An 18,358-nucleotide genomic window follows, 5' to 3' on the forward strand; every position below is an offset into this window, starting at 1 on the left:
TGTACCCTTTTCATAACATTATGTGCATAGAGGCCCACTGTACTGCTTTCATATGTGCATGTAACTGCATGAAAGTTAAAGTTGGTAAAGTTGAAGATATTTTTCACAAACGAAGCAGGAAGGTAAGAAACAACAAATGTAGGCAAGTACATATGATGATGTGATGAAGTTCATGTTTGACAAATATAATCAACAATTACAAATAATTAGACATAATTACATGGAAGAAGAACCGAACAAAAATTCCAAATAATGTGTCGATCTCAAAACAGGATGTGTCCCTTGTACTTGTGCAGGTCACGTGTGTACGTGTATTGCATATGGGTAGATGGCTTGGCTGACCACAGCAACTAATGGATAAGCTATTGCACAGGCACCTGCACCAAGTGAGGTCCACACAGCCCAAGGGTCAAGTTGGAGGTCACTGACTGAAGACAAGGGGGTAAACAAAAAGCAACCTGTGCGTTGTCAGCTTTGTCCAATCACTGTACCCAAAGACACTGGCATCTGTAGAATGCACCATGCCCACACCGATGGCTCTTCTCCACAGCACCGCGTAAGTCTATGTAACGTGAAATGTTTCCCTCGGAAAGCAGGGAGCAGCTTGGGTAACAAAACATGTGTTCTCTTACATGATCTGACCTTTGTGGAAATGAGGGGGGACCTATTCCAGATGCACACATGGCAATTTGTGTGCTGGGGCACAGCCATGACCTCACTTGGAACAGTGTTGATCTGAACACAGTGTATTGTTCTTAGAAGTGTGTATTCAGTCTGTAACAGTATTGCTCAGAGCAGTTTAATACATGTCTTTGTAGATCTCCTGCAGAAGAGGGTGCAGCGATGTCTCCGACTCTGTCTTTTTGATCTTCTGCACAAGCTGAGCATTCTCCGTGACCAGCTGGCGCAGATCGGCCATTTTCTGTAGCAGCTTGGGGAAGAGGTAGACTGAGTCCGAGTGGTTTGCCTGCAGGTGGAGGTCCAGGGCCTGCAGGATGTTGTCCTGGCTCTGCTCCACCTGCTTCACATTCATCAAGCCGGGACGATCTGCAGAGACACGAGCGTCAGTCACGGTTGAGCAAGCACACGGAGCACACAGCAGTTTGCTTCGCACCTCCGCACAGGATAATGGCGGCTACAAAGAGGGCCAGGTCACTGTCGTCCAGCTCCAGAGCGTTGAACTTGACGGCAAACTCAAACTTGGGTTCCATGATCTCACTGAAAGGCTTCCTTAGGCTACGCAAGAACTCTCTGGTCACAAAGCCTTTCCCGTTGGCCACCAGGAGTCCATCTTTGTTCATGAGAGATGGCAGCATGGCAAAAATAGCCTCATGCACGCCGTACTTCAGCAACGTCACCTGCAGCAATTAGACACGCATGCACACCGATGACGTCATTCTGCCACGGCCTCGCGTCACCTGTCGCCAAAGCGTGAAGACGCGACTGACCTGGTCGTTCAGGAAGAGGTCGACAAACCCCGGAATGCTCTTGGCAAACTCGGTGAGCTCGCGCACCGTCTCCACCGTGGTGCACTGGCAGCGGTAGAACACGTGCACCCCGATCTCCTTGGTCAGAGGAGCACCTGGAAGCAACTGGCTCCACACTAAACCGCTTTCGGCCTTCCAAAGCGTGTCCACATCATAGATCACAAATGGCTGACGGCGCGACAAGAGAGAAAGAGACAATAAAGATGCTGCCATACCTTGACCATCCGCTGCCAGAAAAGTTGCAGTTTGGAATTCCACCAAAGCGGTGGGTGGCAAAATACGGCCCTAAGTTCAAAGCATTTTTGGAATAGGAACTGTCAAATCGTCAATATATCACGCGAAGCGTCAGCGCACCCCACCAGACCTCATTTTAGCCATCATGCATAGTTTGTTAGCTTTTTGCCACTACTTGCGTTCTGTGTGTGTTACAAATTTACATTTAATATGTTTATTACACATTCAAATTCATCATTGCAATTGAGAAGCGTGACTAAAGAGTGTTTGGTGTGGGGGTGTCTTAACTTGACTGCGTGAGGCTGGTTCGCTTCAGCTTATGCTCGTATGACAATAATGTTCAAATGTTACTTCCAACATTGCCGGTAAAGTTAAATTTTTTAGGGTGGGATCAGTCTGGAATAACTTACAAGTTGAATTCATTCCGTGATCAAGCTCAAACTCAATTCACTTACACAGGTTACAAGTCACTTTCACAAACAATTGACCTCTATTAAAAATGTAGTTTTGAATGACGTTGGATCGGCATCATTGAACGGATCGTGGTCCAGCTTCGAGGTACCACGCTATAAGAGATTCTGGTCAATAGCTAGAACAATCAAGAGTATTACTGAGGTGCTGCTGGTCTTTCCCGTCAGGATACTGCGGGCCCTCTTCTTGGTCATACTGAGATTCTTCAAGTAGGCCGCGTTGACTTGCTTAGCAAGCGTCTTCAAGTCGGAGCCTCCCGGTTTGCCGAGGTTTAACTCCTCTGCAAGCAGACCCGCCACCAGTTTCTTCCTCTCTGCCTCAGGCATGCGGCCATATCTGATCGCTGAGCAAAGACAAACATTCGGTTTTTTTTGTTGTTTTTTTTATATTTAGATTTTTCCCCCACATTTCTTACTGAATAATGAGAGAGTCAACAATATTCAGACATACACTATGCTGAAGTGCAATATTGAAAGTTAGCAGATCGCTAAGTTACATAGTTTGGACGTGTCACAATTGCTAACCTGCCCGTCGCTCTCTCAACTCAGTGAGGCAACTTTGTATCAGGCAAGGCAGACTTAGGCTTTTTTAGAACTATCTTTCGGCCTACCCTGAGTGTTTACACATCATTTGAGTCTCCTTGTTGCTCCAAACACTATTTAAGGCGCTGCAGCTCAGAGGGAGAGCACTAACTGTGCAACAGAGAGCCTATCTGTGTATGTGTGGCTCTTACTGTCGTTCTGACCGCCCCAAAAACAAAACGGAACATTGTGTAATATAACATTTTGATATTACTGCTCCATTTGACAAGATATTTATAGCTTTGGATTATTTAGTCATTTTGTGACCTATAAAATTTCATTTCAAATGTGGCAGTAAGAGCCCCACACACACCCACACACATGCATAGAGGCATGTCTGTCTGTGCCTCCGCACGAAAGCACTTGTTAAATTACACAAATTAAAGTACACACAAACAATGTGTAAACAGGGTAAGCTCAAAGATACTTCTAAAACAGCCCAAGTCTGCCTTGCCTGATATATTCCATTTTATGGCTGCAACTTGTTCCAAAAAAGTTGGGCCAGGGTCATGTTTACCACTGTGTTACATCACCTTTTCTTTGAACAACATTCAATAAACGTTTGGGAACTGAGGACACTAATTGTTGAAGCTTTGTCGGTGGATTTTTTTCCCCACTCTAGCTTGATGTACAGCTTCAGCTGTTCAACAGTCCGGGGCCTCCGTTGTAGTATTTTACGCTACATAATGAATGACTGAGCAATTCAGGGAAGCTCCTTTTATAACCAAACATGGCACCACCAGCTCCCAGTTAGCCTGTTCACCTGTGCGATGTTACAAACAGGTGTTTGATGAGCATTCCTCAAATTTCTCCGTCTGTTTTGCCACCTGTGCCAGCTTTTTTTGGAACATGTTTGCCGGTGATCCACGGGAGGTTGTGTTGCGGTCACCCTCTCCGGACCTCCCCGTTGCCATCGCCCGCCATCTATGCAGCCGTAGCGGGATAAACACTAATTCTGTCCCGTCAGAGATGCGGCGGCGTCGCGGTGCAAGTGTGCCGGCCCATTGTGCATCAATTTTGGATAAATCGCAGCGAGACAAGCCCCGGAGGTCAGCTTGTCGAAATATCAAAGTTGGACTTAGATTGAGAGCACTGGACTTCCAGCGATGATGCCGAGTGTGGCCGTTTCAAGAACCTCATTTTTTCGGATAGGCAGTGAAAGGAGTAGCCCGTAGACAGAGGTGGACTTCTGTAATATATAACGACCTATGAGCAATTCAGTTTAGGAAAAGCCTCTCCGAAAAACATTGTGTTAGAGCAGGGGGCATCGAGCCGATGCGGCTCTTTCATCCTTATGTTGCGGCTCTGCGTGGTTTTGGAAAATAAATTATAAGTGTGTGATTGAAGTGTATGTTATTTGTCTGAAAAACGTGCATCATGTCTTCTTAGTAAGTCAACATTTTTAACTTCTTACTTCAGACTCTGTACAATTTCTGTGATCAGCAATGCATTCGGCCATTCGCCTTCTTCAGAGACGTTTGGCAGCACTTTACTTGTCAGCAGGCGTGATCGGAAAGCCCAGCGCCACCAAATTGCACAATATCTGAGCAAAGTATTTTAGTTGTGTTTGTTTCTTTAATTTTGGTTGTCAATTGTAAGATTATTGTGACCTCGAAATTTAAAAATAAAATTATATAGTCACTGTCGGCTGAAAATCTCGGAAGCCCAAATATTGTCAAATTCATTTTTTTTTAATCACAAATCGATTCTAATGGTCCGCCTCTAGACGCGGTTAGTTGGATCATTGTTTTATTTGCTGCATCACACATGGCTTTGAACCTGAAAGAAGGCGTTGTGTGAAGGAGCTGTAGCCAAAATGAAGATGCATTGTACAGCAGTGGATTGGATTGGATTGGGCAGGTATGTTTGGTGGTGTGATGTAGGCCTGGGCGATAAACCCAGTAAATTTACCTTGACCGAAATTTACTACAATAACCAACGTCATTTTGCCCATGTCGGTAAATTGGGTGTTTTAATAAAATAAAGAAACTAAAAGTGTTTTTTGTCTGTTTTGACTGTGTGCAGGCTATGTTCATTCCCCTTTAAGACGGAGTACAGCGTGAGTAGTCACGTGACTCCACCCATCCAGTCTGAACATGAAGAGAAATAGAGGATGAGGAAATGGCTGATGGTTCAAATGAAGCGGCTGACACAGCTGAAGACGAAGTAACGTTAGTTGAGGTGATCCTGTTGTGCTTGTCGCGAAAAGAAATTCGGCATCTGTCGTTTGAAAGTATTTGGGTTCCACAAAGATGATGAACAAACACGTCCAACCTTTTCCACCACCTACAGCACGTACACCATACCATCGCGAAAATATTTTCGCAAACACTGCTTCCCAGTATGGACAACACTAAGAGGGAGAAGGTCGCTGCCGAACTTAGACGTGTCAAGGATTTTGCAGCTACATCCGACCTGTGGTCAAGTCGCACCACGGAGCCCGATATGAGCCTGACTGTGCATTAGATGACAAGTGGCAACTGCGCACCATGGTGATCAAGACAGCATTTTTCCCTGATGATAAAGCAGGAGAGATGATCGCACAGGGCCCGAAACTGATGCTGTCTGTATGGGACATCAAAGAAGGGAACCCTGTCGCCATCACAACAAGTTAAGCCCCTCTTGCTTTTAACCATCAGTGTTCCACTGTCATTTTTGCACATGGGCCATGACACTATTTAAAATATTTGTTGAAAAGATGTAGAACATTGTTTACCTTTCATTTGGCAGTAGATATTTGCAATTGTTTATTAGTGTTGGACTGACATTTTTTTAATTGGATCATTTTGTTTACACAGCCACACTACCTCCTTTACACATGGCATTATTTATATTTGTTTACAAAAAACATTACCTCCACAAAGACATTACCGCCATGTGACATTGTTGAAGTCATGCAAGCTATTATGAATGTTTATACTTGAATGGTTACAAGGGATTTTCATACTTTTATATTTCATTGAAGTGTGCAAGTTGGTCAATAAAATCAACAAAAAAGCAATTAATTTGCATTTCCTGCAGTTATTTTCAGATGGCATAAATATACAGTGGTCCACAAGGGGAATTTATCATGCATTTGTCGTTATCGAGGTAAAACTGCCCAATTTATTGTGATATTGATTTGAGGTCATATCGCCCAGCCCTAGTGTGACGTTTCAAAGGGTGGGGGCATGATGGGAGCTTCACATTACCGCAGACTTTGAAGGACTCGGATATCGCCGGTTTGGTTAGGTTGGTTTTTGTACTCTTTTACTCAATTCAAGCGTCAAATTACTGATACAATGTATTTGTAGGTAATATTATTTAGACGTGAATGTGCAATAGCAATGTAAGGTGTTATACAGCTTGAACGAAGCAGTGCCTGGGAACTCAAACAAGCTGGCGCTTTTTGGAGGTTAATGTCAAAAAGTGTTTGCGGTTACCAGTGTTTTCTTTTCCGTGGAAACCAGATCGAAATGGCTCTTTGAGTGTTAAAGGTTACCGACTCCTGTGTTAGAGTATTATTGTGACTTATGAAATGAAACGGCAGATGTGACAGGAACTGCACCTCAGCTGCACATAGGCTGATCATTACTTGCTCTTTTAGGTCAGCTATGCAAAAGTTAATCAGGTTTTCAGAGGTTGAAGTGGGCCTAAGTAAAGCTGCCCACATCCATTTTGGGACCGCTTGGTCCCTGCTATTTTTGACAATATTTGCAATGTATATGTAACAAATAATCCCCGGTCCCTCACCTGACTCCCACCAAGACATGGAGGGAGGGTGGCGTAGCAATATTGCTCATTTCCGATGGGCGGTTTTAAAGTTGTTTTCTTTCATTTCTTTAAAGAAAATTGATACAATTGAAAATGCACGCTAATATCATTTTCCTGATTAAAAAAAAAAAAAAAAGGTAAAAATTAATCTTGTGAGTGAAAAATGGAACATCCCGGCCGGATAATTCCTTTATGATCCCCTACTCCATTTCTCTTCCCATCTATGCCATGTCCATGGTAAACTAATTTGAATCCTGCCACTAAGCTTCATGTCTTATTGCCTTGGTCTCCTGGACACACTATATATCTAACTTTCTCCTAATCGTCATGTCAACAATTCCCTAGATTTTCCTGTCATAATGACATTCAAATTCACCACTTTCAGGTCTAGGCTCTGTACTTTCCTCTTCTCTTTCTGCCTATGAACCCGCTTTGCACCTGTCCTTCATCTTCCAACCACAGTCGCTGAATTTCCACCGGTGCCCTGCAGATTAACGATGCCCCGGTATAGAATTCTTTGGATAAATACTCCAAATTTGAAGTCGGATACCCTTCCTGACGCAACCGTCTGCAATTGCCCGGGCTTTGGAGCGACCTACAATCCATGCAGTGGTTTTTGCCCCCCCATAGCGCTGCATTATCTACAGTATGAATCCTAATCTATGAAGTAAAATACCTTTCTTACTCACCATCATGAGACATTCCCAAAGAAAGGCACTTCTGGAAACGACAATATTGGCACTTGTTGCGATTCTTCTTCTGAATTTTGCAGGAACGCTCACAGCGATCGTATTCCAATTTCATGCGCACAGTTCGTCTGAAAAAGCCCTAGGGTGGGAAAGAACACAAGACACTCACACTAGAGTGCTTTGTGCTTTTGAAAGGAAGATACACACAAGCGGCATTACCTTACAACCCTCACAGGCATGTACGCCGTAGTGGAAGCCCGACGCCTTGTCCCCACAGACCTTACACTCCACGCTGATACCAGGGGTTGTGCTGTCCTCACGGCCCAGACGCAGCTGCTCGGATAGCGATGGTGACGGCGTGTGGGAAAGGTCTGCTTCGGGGGAAAGCACCAATAAATAGCACGGCTCTGCATATCCACTGAAAAGGTAACAAGAGCTTGAGGGGAGAGGAGGGGAGCTCTCACCGGTGTAGCTTGATGCTGCACTGCTGTGATTGTTTTCTTCATCTGCACTCTCTCTTCTCTCCCGCTCGCCTCGCTGAGAGGAGGCATCCTCCAGCTCCTCCTTGACCTCAACGTCGCTCTCAGGGCCTTTGGGTTCATCCAGGTCCGCTTGTTCCGATGCACTCGCAGCCCCGCAGCTATCTGAGCCCGGGGATTCCCCCTGGGGTGCAGGCCACTTCACATCAGCCGCATCCTCGGGTGAACTTGGCTGGCAGTAGCCGTTGACCCTGCCGTGCTGCTCGGGAGCAGATTGCTGTAAGCTCTCCATGTTTCCTTTTGAAGTGCACTCGGCGGGCCTCACTCCTGTCACGTTGCCATCATGGTCCACTAGCTGAGAAATTGATTGTGGATTACATGCAGATTTCTGTACACTTCAAGGACAACAATGTACCTCTATGTACTGTAGCAGTCCAAACAGAAATATCACAGTACTTTATTGTTGGACTCGTAATACTCGCCATTATTAATTTTTTCCCCTTTTCATTGCAGAACTAATTCGCCTACACCACAATGGATGTACAGTACGTAATGCCCCACATTTACGAAAGCAAATTGGGACTGTCGAAGGCATTCAGACGCATGTGCCTAAAACTATGGATTGTTAGTGCCATACTGCAAAGAGACTCATTATACTACAAAAATAAAGATGTAATGGTATGTGAAGAGAACCGCCAACCTGTAGAAAGTCACTTCCTCAACAATTTATCTGAATTTTCATAATTAAAAAAAAAACTTCTGTCAGAAACATTATAGCGCAGGGATGCTAGAGGGGGCCACATAGGGCCGCAGACTAACTATTCCCAATTTGATGTATGACAAAAATGCTATCTTAAAAATGGCAAAATACATATTTGCTCTTAATATTCGTCATTTTCCATAATACATTTCTAAAGGCATGTTTAAAATGTCCACTATCCTAATTCAACAAATAAGTGTTTGAAGCAAACAACAAAATAACTATATACACTATATACTTTTTCCAGGGCAAAGGGCCTTTTTGCATAAAAATTAACATTCAAGGACAGCAAAAAACTGCTGAATATCAAAACAGCAAATTTTGTGCATTCTTCACAAAAATCAATTCACTCAAAATTGTAATAGTATTGAGGTTCTATGTTTGTCCTGCACATCATTACAAATCCACAAAAAATATGTGTAAGAGCTGGTGTAAATGCAACTAAGCCTGCCTGCCGTCTAGTGGCGAATGGTGATATTGCAACTTCAAAATGCCGACCTGCATACTAGCAGTTCGGCACCCGCCGATTTGAATATTCAGTTTTGTTCCCAGTATTTATTTTTTTTCATATTTTGGGCATTTTCTGTTCTTTTCCAGGATTTTTTCCCGCCAGTTCCCCATTTGTTGTGGAAAACATAATGAATGTTTATTTGCGTTTTTGCTGAAGAATTTATATTTGTATAAAGACAGACAGACAGACAGACAGACAGACATTAGGGTGTCCGATATTTATCGGCTCGATGTTTGGAAAAAAAATATGTGATGTTTGTAATCTTTTGGTTTCATTTTGGTGCTTGAAGATGTTTTCACATAGGCCTGTCACGAGATCAAATTAGAAAAAAAGGACACGATAATTTTATTGGGACTCGATAAATTATCTTATACGTTTGTTTACATACATCATGATCAACATCCCTCTCCTGTCTGTCAACTTGTTTGCTTCTATGGGAGTCTCACGCACACGCGCGCAGAAACCTCTACAGTGCTCATTTTGTACCATTTCATTGCTTTGTCATATAAACATTAGTGGAGTGATGACAAAACATGACCAACTTTATTAATAGGTACTATATGCATCAGAGCTTTTGAGATTGCTCATCGCCTCACTGTCTGAAGTGACAAGAGTTCAGAAAGGAGCAAAACATGCGACTGTATAGTCTTGTCGACCAGTTTTTTGTATTATCCTCTGATCCCACTACATTAAGAAGCGGTATCGAAATCTTTTATTCTTTTAAGCCGCAACAACAGATATTTGTATTATAACCATTTTTATTGATTATCGCGTTAGCCATACGAATCAGGGAATTATAGGTTATCTCTGTCGGTTGAAAGGTTTCATATCATGCATCACTAATAGATATAGATATATAGATACATACATACACACATACACAGCAGGATCTCAAGCTACGAACCCATTTGGTTCCGTGAGCCTGTTTGTAACCAGAAACTTTCATAAATCGAGGTAATGTTTCCCATTGAAATAAATGGAAATGCAATGAATCCCTTCCAGCCCCAAAACTAAGTTATGTCCATTAAGACATTGTGTATTTATGGGCATTTGAGAGGATGGAGAAAGATGTAATTCACAAGGAATAACGTTCTGTATGCCATACAGGTCCTTTACTTCCTGCACATACTTACTGAACAGCATTTGTTGTTTCAAGTATGATTATATTGGTGTATAATCGGCAAAACTCAGTACGATTATTACTTTGACTAGTCAGTCGGGCCCTTCTTACGAGTATAGCCTTGCTTTTTTTTTTGGAGACTACAAGCAAATAAAATTCAATTGACTTGAAATAATTGTGAGCTGTGCCAACAAAAGTCCAGATCAGCAAGAAAAACACAGGAACAGGATGAATCGTGGGTGGGAAGTTCACTCTGTTCTCTGCTATCGCCGAACCTTGTGGACGTGTGTCTGGAACCATCTGCATTGTTGTTTGCTTGGCTTTCATGCAAGGGTGCACCGTGTACAAGGGGACATGGTGCATGCACTGTGTACACACTGAGCTGCTGTGTTGCTCACAGGAGGCAGAAAGGAGGGTGGGTTTGGGGTCTTTTTGAGAGGGGGCTGCGGGTTGGCTTCTCCGACGCCCCCTAGTGAAATAAACCTATGTAACGTAGTTTTGTCTCTTTTTCACAAAACAAACCTCAACTTATGCCTACTGGAACTGATTTACTTACTTACATGAAAAAAAAACAAACAAGGGATATTACGCGGTGGAAATGTCTTTCCTAACAAACGCACTTGCCCGCGACCGACTGTAAGCAAAACCCGTTGACGCTATTTCGATACGTTAGTATTGGGTTAGGCAACGGTCTCCAGCATTTGAGCAGTCCAATAAAGTACACCACCAGTGTACTATATTAATTTCGCGGCGCTTAGAGGACCGTTGAAGACTTCAACACGACATGCTAACTTAGCTAGTTAGCTTCTAACCTTGATAGGCACAACTGTGTTAGCGTGGCTGACCCACATTCCCGTGGGTGCCTTTAAACGCTGACCTGCCAACACCACTTACCTCTCTGTAAAGTGCTGCTGATTCGATGGCCGTCGGCGCAGCGACAAACCGCGGCACGGCTGCACAGCGGGCGCGTGTCAAACACGCTTCCGATTTGCGCCTGGGAAAATCGATCGATCGCCTCGGCTGTTGACAAGTTGTGTGAAGCCGCCAGCCGCAGCAGGAGTTACTAGCTGCGCGCTAGCTAACGTCACACGGCTAGCGCAGAACTCAACAATGACTGGGTCCTTTCTTCATCATTCGGAAAGCGTTCATGTTGACCCGACACGGGGAGTCCCAAAGGAGACACCTTGACAGGCAACCACATCGCCGGTGTGTCTAAACCAAGTTAAGCAATAATCCCCCAACGACAGTCCCCTCTTGTTGTTTCCAGCTTTGCTTCGCTTTACCCACTCATGTCTAAGTACTGCCCAGCACGTGACGTCACGTGACGTCACGTGACAGGACACCGCTGTCCTCAAACAACAACAACAACAACAACAACAACAATCCTACTTGGCACAATCTTAATTATACTTTAAAAAGAAAAAAATAGCAAACGTAGTGCACGTACAGACACTTGTGTAAAAAAAGTAAAAGTAGTAGTGCTGAAAAAATTTCAATATAAAAAACAGACTGAAATTAAAATGTAAAAAATATTTTTTCACGGTCAAAAACTTCACTGTAATCCATCCCCTCTTTTGAGCTTTGCTCCTCAGAACTGTTAACAGTTGGCGTTGTGTACTGTAGTTGTTTCTATTAATTGTATTATGCTCTGGAAGTGCTGAAAAAAAAATCAATTTCCGGGTTGAAACAAGCCAGACGGGACTAGTGTTGTTCGACCTATCCTCACAATGCTCAGTTTTTCTTGAAAATCCTGCCTATGAAATGAGTTTTTCATGCCAAGCATTTGTCTTCAGAGAATGGAAAAATGGGGACGCCGCTCTTATGCTACAGTCAGAATGAATGCGAATTGAACTACTCTCGTGAAGTGATTACGTATAAAGTCAATGCAGTTTGCAGAGGTGGGCATTTCTGTCTGACCGACGGAATAGTCCATCTGTCCATCACTGATGAACGCCCGTTTTGCTGTTACACAATAGATGGGAAACTTTATAAAACAAATCTAAAAAAAAAGAAAAAAAATACTAAGCACAGACGGAAGTGGATTTACGTCCTGTGTAATCTTAACTAACCTGGTCAAGTCCGAACGGACATCAGAGTCCATCATTGACGGGCGGTTTTGCTGATGAGAGATGGAAACGCAACCCAGACTGCATTGACTGTATACAGTATGTACAGCAGGTGGCGGTATGTACCAAAGAGAGAATGATGAGAGATGAGTTACTCATCCTGACTAAGGAGTTATAAAGTAGCTTTGATTACAGAGAGTTTTACAGAGAAGTTCTTGTGAGTTCAGTTTTACATTTTTATTTTTATCTTTAGAACAAATAGGGTTAGGAGGTTGTGAAATGGTATTTTGAGGCCCACACTCTATTTCAGAAGGTGGCAGTAATGCATCAAAAGTTATTTGCTGACCGCTAAACGACAGAAGAAGTAGAAGAAGATGTAGGAAAAATAAGACAAATTTGAAGAAAAAAACCCCATACATTTATTGTAATGGTCACTTTATTTTGGTTTGCACAAGAATTAGGAAGCATTTGAATTCACCAGGATTGTACCTTTAGTAACAATGTATATATATATATATATATATATATATATATATATATATATATATATATATATATATATATATATATATATATATATATATATATATATATATATATATATATATATATATATATATATATATACACGAAACACTTGAAGTGATCCATTCACTCACGTTCACTGAAAAGATTCTTTCTTTTTGAACGAATCGTTCGAGAACGACCCAACACTACTGAGCACACGGATGGGTCAAGAGAGGAGAGAGAGTGCAGCACGGAGGACAAAAAGAAAGTAAGTAAGTAAAATGAGTCAAAGCAGGAAAAACAGCCAAATTTTGCCTCATTTTAATTATATTGAATTGTTTGATTTTTGCATGATGTTGCAAACAATTGTAAAGACACTTGCCAGATATTCTCAAACAGGTTTTCTTGTTGCCATCAAATTTTGAACAACTTCAAAAGCTTTTTGCGACAAGAAAAGCTTTGCAACCATTAAAATTGGTGCCAAACCTCTGGGCGACCTTCAACGAACCCCGATGATAAAACATTCGCTACATGTGCACACACTTGCAAATATTCGCTGAGGGCAAACCTTGAGACACGGCCTTAAACAGTAATGGGCAAGTTACTTTCCAAATGTAATCTGTTACACATTACAGGGCTCAGTTAACAATGGAGTTGCATTCTTACAGCGACGATGTCACCTGAATGTGTACCTATGTCAGAACGTGCCGTATACAGCATGTCGATCACTACCATTCCGGAAGGCAGTGGTAAAGTCATAATTACACCGAAAACTTTACTTTAAAGTGACACATAAAACACTTTTACGCCATTTAAAAGTTAGTATAGTGGTAAGTGAACATGTCTTTTAGTGGTGACGTATTTTTCATACTTTATTGCGTACTGATTGTGACCACGAACCATTGTATCTTACTGGACAAACCCCTGTATGACTAACTGTCTTTTGAAACTGACTAATTTACAATATTGCTAATGTAAATATGTTAAACTACTTCTGCATTGTGTAGAATTCAGTGCCATCTAGTGGTGAACTAATAGAATGCAATGACCTAAGATGGAAGCATGTGCGTTTTGAAACACATACACAACGGTGCCCCAAAGAGACCACTCGTCGCAATCCTACCAAGTTTCTTCAGCAGAGGTGCAAAAAAAACGTCATGTAAGTGCATTGTGTGTTGTTACACATGCAGTAGTCATGAAGCTTAGGAACTATACGTTTGCCTCCTTCGAGTATCCGTAGCACAAAGATGGAAGCAAAACGTTTTTTTATATATCTTTATTCAGACAATACAATATACAAAACTCTCGATGGGAGATGAAACATTTGTGTTTGTGCAATAAGTCCTTATAGAACAGGGGTGCTCAAATCCAGTCCTCAAGAGCCCCTATCCGGCCTATTTTCCATCTCTCCCTGCCTGCAACACACCTGATTCAAATGATCAAAATTGATATCAGGCTTGGCCAAAGCTTGCTGATGAGCAGATCATTTGAATCAGGTGTGTTGCAGGCAGGGAGAGATGGAAAACAGGCCACATATGGGCTCATACAATAGGCTGATTAAAAATTAAAGAAAATCTGATCTTTATACCTGTAATGAGCCCCAAAAAGCAACGAGGGCAGAACACTCAGTGTATTAACCATTAACATTTATTTGCAGTGTATTTGTTCCATGTTTGTTAAATAGCGCTCATAAAACATGCGACATCATGCGACTGAAATTACAAAGAACAGATACAAGTCAAGAACTTTGTAGCATTTTGTGAAGAATATGCATATGGAAGAATATTAGTTGTGTCCTGTATTTCTTGACTTACTGTATTAGGTCCCAACACTTGAGTGATATGCAAAGTATGTGAAACAGGCCTATGGTAATAAACCTTCCACAAACGCAACATTAATCAGAATGCCTTGTTTCAACTAGTGGGTCTGCATAGAACATATTCTTGAGAAAAAAATAATAATAGACTTCCCTTTAAGATTGAGATTGATACTACAAAAGTAATGTCAAAGTAAATAAGTACATTTGTTTTAGGTGCATATTTTTAATCAATATGTGCAATCTTGAGGTCGCTGATGGTGTACTGTTACACCTACCTGAGTTGTGTGCCGGCAACGTGGGATCGGTTCCCACTCAGTGACTGTGTCTGTGTGTGCCCCACGACTGGCTGGCGACCAGTTTAGGGTGTACTCTGCCTTTCGCCCATTGTCAGCTGGAATAGGCTCCAGCTCCTCCCCGCGATCCTGTAGAGGGGGAGCTTTCAACCCGTGAAAGTATAAAAGTGTTCTGCAATGATCACCTCCACAAAATCAAAAATACTGTGTCGATTGCTCCTCCACTTTCATAAGCTGAAGCGGACAAGAGCATGAATGCGCACATGAACCCCGGCTGGTTATATTTCTGACATTTAGTGACGCTAAACTCGTGTCTCAGGAGGGAGAGAGACACTTGCAGCAGGCAGATTGGAGCTTTACGTCCCCATCTTCCCTCCCCAGCTAAAGGTTGGATAATGGGACAGCTAATAGCAACAACTAGCTTCAGGTTGTTAAAACAAAAGGCGTTAGCACAACAACATTAGCTCCTTAATGTCCGCCCAGCGTGTGGAGGTGAAGATGAGCCTTAGTCTTCATGTCGCCTCGCAAGCAGTCGCATGCGGTGGCCTTGCTTGATTGCTTGCAGCCGCCACCTTCTGCCTAGGTGAAGCGGCGTGAAAGTGACGAAAGCCCTCATCGAACAGCGAACAGAAAGTTCCAGCGAGGCTGACTACACAGACGAGTGTGGCCGCATTGGAACGTGCCATTTCGGCTGTCACTTTCCAAGTCGAAAAACTGTGGCCATTCCTCATCAAAATAAATGTGCACGTCTACTCATTCCCACTTCAGTCTCTGTAAATATCCTGACTGGTGTTTAATGCCTCGCCCATCCTAATCGTGATCAGCAAAGAAGCAGTTTTTTTTTTTTTTAAAGCAAAGAAGCAGTGTTTTCTTTTTTTTTTTCAGCAAAGAAGCAGTGTGCGGTCATCCCAGCCTAAATCTATGTAGCTCTGCTGGATTCCACATTTCCTCATTGTCATATAACTCAGCCACGGAGAGGTTAATCCTTTTGATGTGTTGAAGTGGGCATTAGTAGAGATATCCACATAAATTTTGTTGCCAACTGGTCCCCATTTTTGGACGTTATAAGCAATGAAAGTACAATGATTTCCAATGGAGAGTTTGGAATCGGTTCCTCGCGTGACTCCGTCCGAACAAGGATAGAACGCTAGGGGGCGCGGCCATTGTGCTCATTATCAAGGGGCGTTATTCATAGAGTTACTTATTTCCTAATTTCTCCAAAATGAATGGATAAAATAGAAAATGGCAACTCTTTTCATTTTTCTGATCAAAAAATATATAAAGGAAATTAGGGTCGGCTGGCTTGACTTCATTTTTTCGAGTGGAGGCTGGCTTGACCGCAGTGAAATTTGTGTAGCCCCAGTTAAAATCATCATGCATTTTATTTGATATTCTAAAATATATTTAGGGGAGAGAGAAAAATCCTGAAGCCATCACTGTTGGATTTAGTCCTTGGTTTCTCAACATAATTACAGTCTACAATGAAAACTGTTCTTGTCGCACTTGCTGGATGTTTTAAGAAAGGCATTGGCTGGGTCCTATGGCTTTGTCAGTCAATGTTGTTGATTTTTATGGTGTGAGTTCAAGCCCCAGCTAGGGTAATTTAAAAGCAAATTCTGGCTTTTAAAAATTGAAATGCCTTTCTTTATTCAAATGTTATGTAATAATTAAATAGTTAAACTTTATTTACATTACTGCATTACATACATTTACTGCACAACAACCACAGCTGTAAGAAAGTGCTGCACATAAATGATAAAAGACAATAATTGAACTAATAAAAGTACAATCATAACTGGTAAATAAAATGTTAACTTCTAATTAAAATATACAGTAGCCCCCTTGACATAAAGCTTTTATATATATGTATATGTATGTATATGTATATGTATATGTATATATATGTATATATATATGTATATATATATGAATCATTTTCTTATTAGCGGTGATATATGTGGTATATCGTCGCTGTCTTGTGAAAAACATCCATCCATCCATTATCCATACCGCTTATCCTCACAAGGGTTGCGGGGCGTGCTGGAGCCTATCCCAGCTGTCTTTGGGCAGTAGGCGGGGGACACCCCGAATTGGTTGCCAGCCAATCGCAGGGCACACCGAGACATACATCTGCACTCACAATCACAACTAGGGGCAATTTAGAGTGATCTATTAACCTGCCATGCATGTTTTTGGAATGTGGGAGGAAACCGGAGTACCCGGAGAAAACCCACGCAGGCACGGGGAGAACATGCAAACTCCACACAGGGAGGCCGGAGCCGGGATCGAACCCACGACCTCTGAACTTTGAGGCGGACGTGCTAACCAGTCGATCACCGTGCCGCCCTGTGAAAAACACTTATCTCCAATTTTGGAAACTTTTTTTAACTTTCACTTTAATGCGATGTTTGTAACGCGGAAATATGATTGATGTAAAATAAGAAAATGAAAAAAAAATCGAGATAAGTGTTTTTCACATGACAGCGACGATATGTGTGTGTGTGTGTGTGTCTGCAATTTTTTTTCTTTTTCTTTTAGAATTAAAGCTGCAAAATAACTGCCTCATTTTTAAGGCAAATCATAGGAACGAAAATGGACACCGTGCTCCGCCCACAATTGCTTTCTCTAAACGGGGTGTATTTGGGCTAATTACCTAATTCGAGGCCTGAAATTCACCCAAACTGCCTGGTTCAAACCAAAATGGCCAACTCCCTGTTCCATATGGGTACTTTTTTTCCCCCATTAATTCTCCATTCACTGAGTGAGTTTTCGAGATTGCGTTTGGGACCCCTAAAGTAAATATATTTTCTCCAGGATAAACACCAATGCAAATGAGCGACATCACCACCAAAACAGTAGTACTGCTATCATGATAGCCAATGCATCTACAGTGACTGAAAACCAGCCAATGATGCAGTCAGACAGGCATTCGCTTCATCATTTGAATGTACATCTTATCATTTTGTCTTCTTCTTCTTCTTTACACACAGAAAAGTTGAGCCACCTCCTGCACTTAAATATGAAATACTGATAAGCCTCATTAGTTTTTATGCGCGTACATGCATTTGCATTTTAACATCACACTGACTCAGCTGTTCACAGTTCCATTCATACAAGGCGTGTTCTGTGCCCAGATCAGATCTCAGTGGTTAATAATGCAAATACATTGCACCATTAGGACACTCAAAAACACATTTTTTTAAAACTGAGATCAGTATATCTGACATTTGATCAGAATTTTGATGCTGTTCCTTGAGTTTGAAATGCCCAACTAACTACTCCAGTCAAAATACCAATGATTGGTTGGATATGCATTTTGTCTGACTCATGCATTTAGGGAACATTCAGGTCGCCATTAGAAGGGTGGGAGTTGCGTCCCTCTAAATCTGCATCACATCTGCTGACATCAACATTTTCTTTACATTCCTCATTTTGATCCTCTGATCCCGATATCCTTCTTAGATTCAGCCCAGGATCTCTCTGGCTTGGAATCTGGAAGGTTGGCAGAGTGCTTCTCCACAAAGGTCTTTTATCTGGACACAAGGCATATATAGAACACAGACCATCATGTTAAATCAGGGTTTTTCA

The 18,358-nt window shown here is 42.1% G+C and overlaps 2 protein-coding genes across 3 annotated transcripts in view; both read right to left on the bottom strand.

Annotated features, from left to right (window-relative positions):
• Window positions 1-156: 156 nt before the first annotated feature.
• On the bottom strand, window positions 157-11,376 carry ppardb (peroxisome proliferator-activated receptor delta b). 2 transcript variants are annotated; one of them, XM_086047815.1, is made up of 8 exons: window positions 10,980-11,376; window positions 7,680-8,049; window positions 7,435-7,586; window positions 7,216-7,354; window positions 2,333-2,535; window positions 1,449-1,655; window positions 1,115-1,358; window positions 157-1,047 (listed from the first exon to the last, which is right to left on the bottom strand). In XM_086047815.1, exons 2-8 carry the CDS (start codon window positions 7,984-7,986, stop codon window positions 800-802), a joined length of 1,500 nt encoding a protein of 499 aa, XP_085903941.1. In that variant the 5' UTR covers window positions 7,987-8,049; window positions 10,980-11,376; the 3' UTR covers window positions 157-799. The 2 variants fall into 2 exon arrangements, with proteins under 2 accessions (XP_085903941.1, XP_085903933.1); XM_086047807.1 differs by having other exon boundaries at window positions 7,435-7,589.
• A 5,050-nt stretch (window positions 11,377-16,426) lies between these two features.
• The window catches only part of LOC147152522 (differentially expressed in FDCP 6 homolog), a 29,856-nt gene continuing 27,924 nt past the window's right edge, over window positions 16,427-18,358 (bottom strand). Inside the window, exon 12 of the mRNA XM_086047842.1 lies at window positions 16,427-18,303. Within this exon, the coding sequence (XP_085903968.1) occupies window positions 18,104-18,303 (200 nt within the window). The 3' untranslated portion in view covers window positions 16,427-18,103. The remainder of the gene's footprint in view (window positions 18,304-18,358) is intronic.

This window comes from Filicampus tigris, chromosome 1 (genome assembly GCF_054856515.1).
Source record: "Filicampus tigris isolate MCC_2025a chromosome 1, RoL_Ftig_1.0, whole genome shotgun sequence".
Taxonomy (NCBI): domain Eukaryota; kingdom Metazoa; phylum Chordata; class Actinopteri; order Syngnathiformes; family Syngnathidae; genus Filicampus; species Filicampus tigris.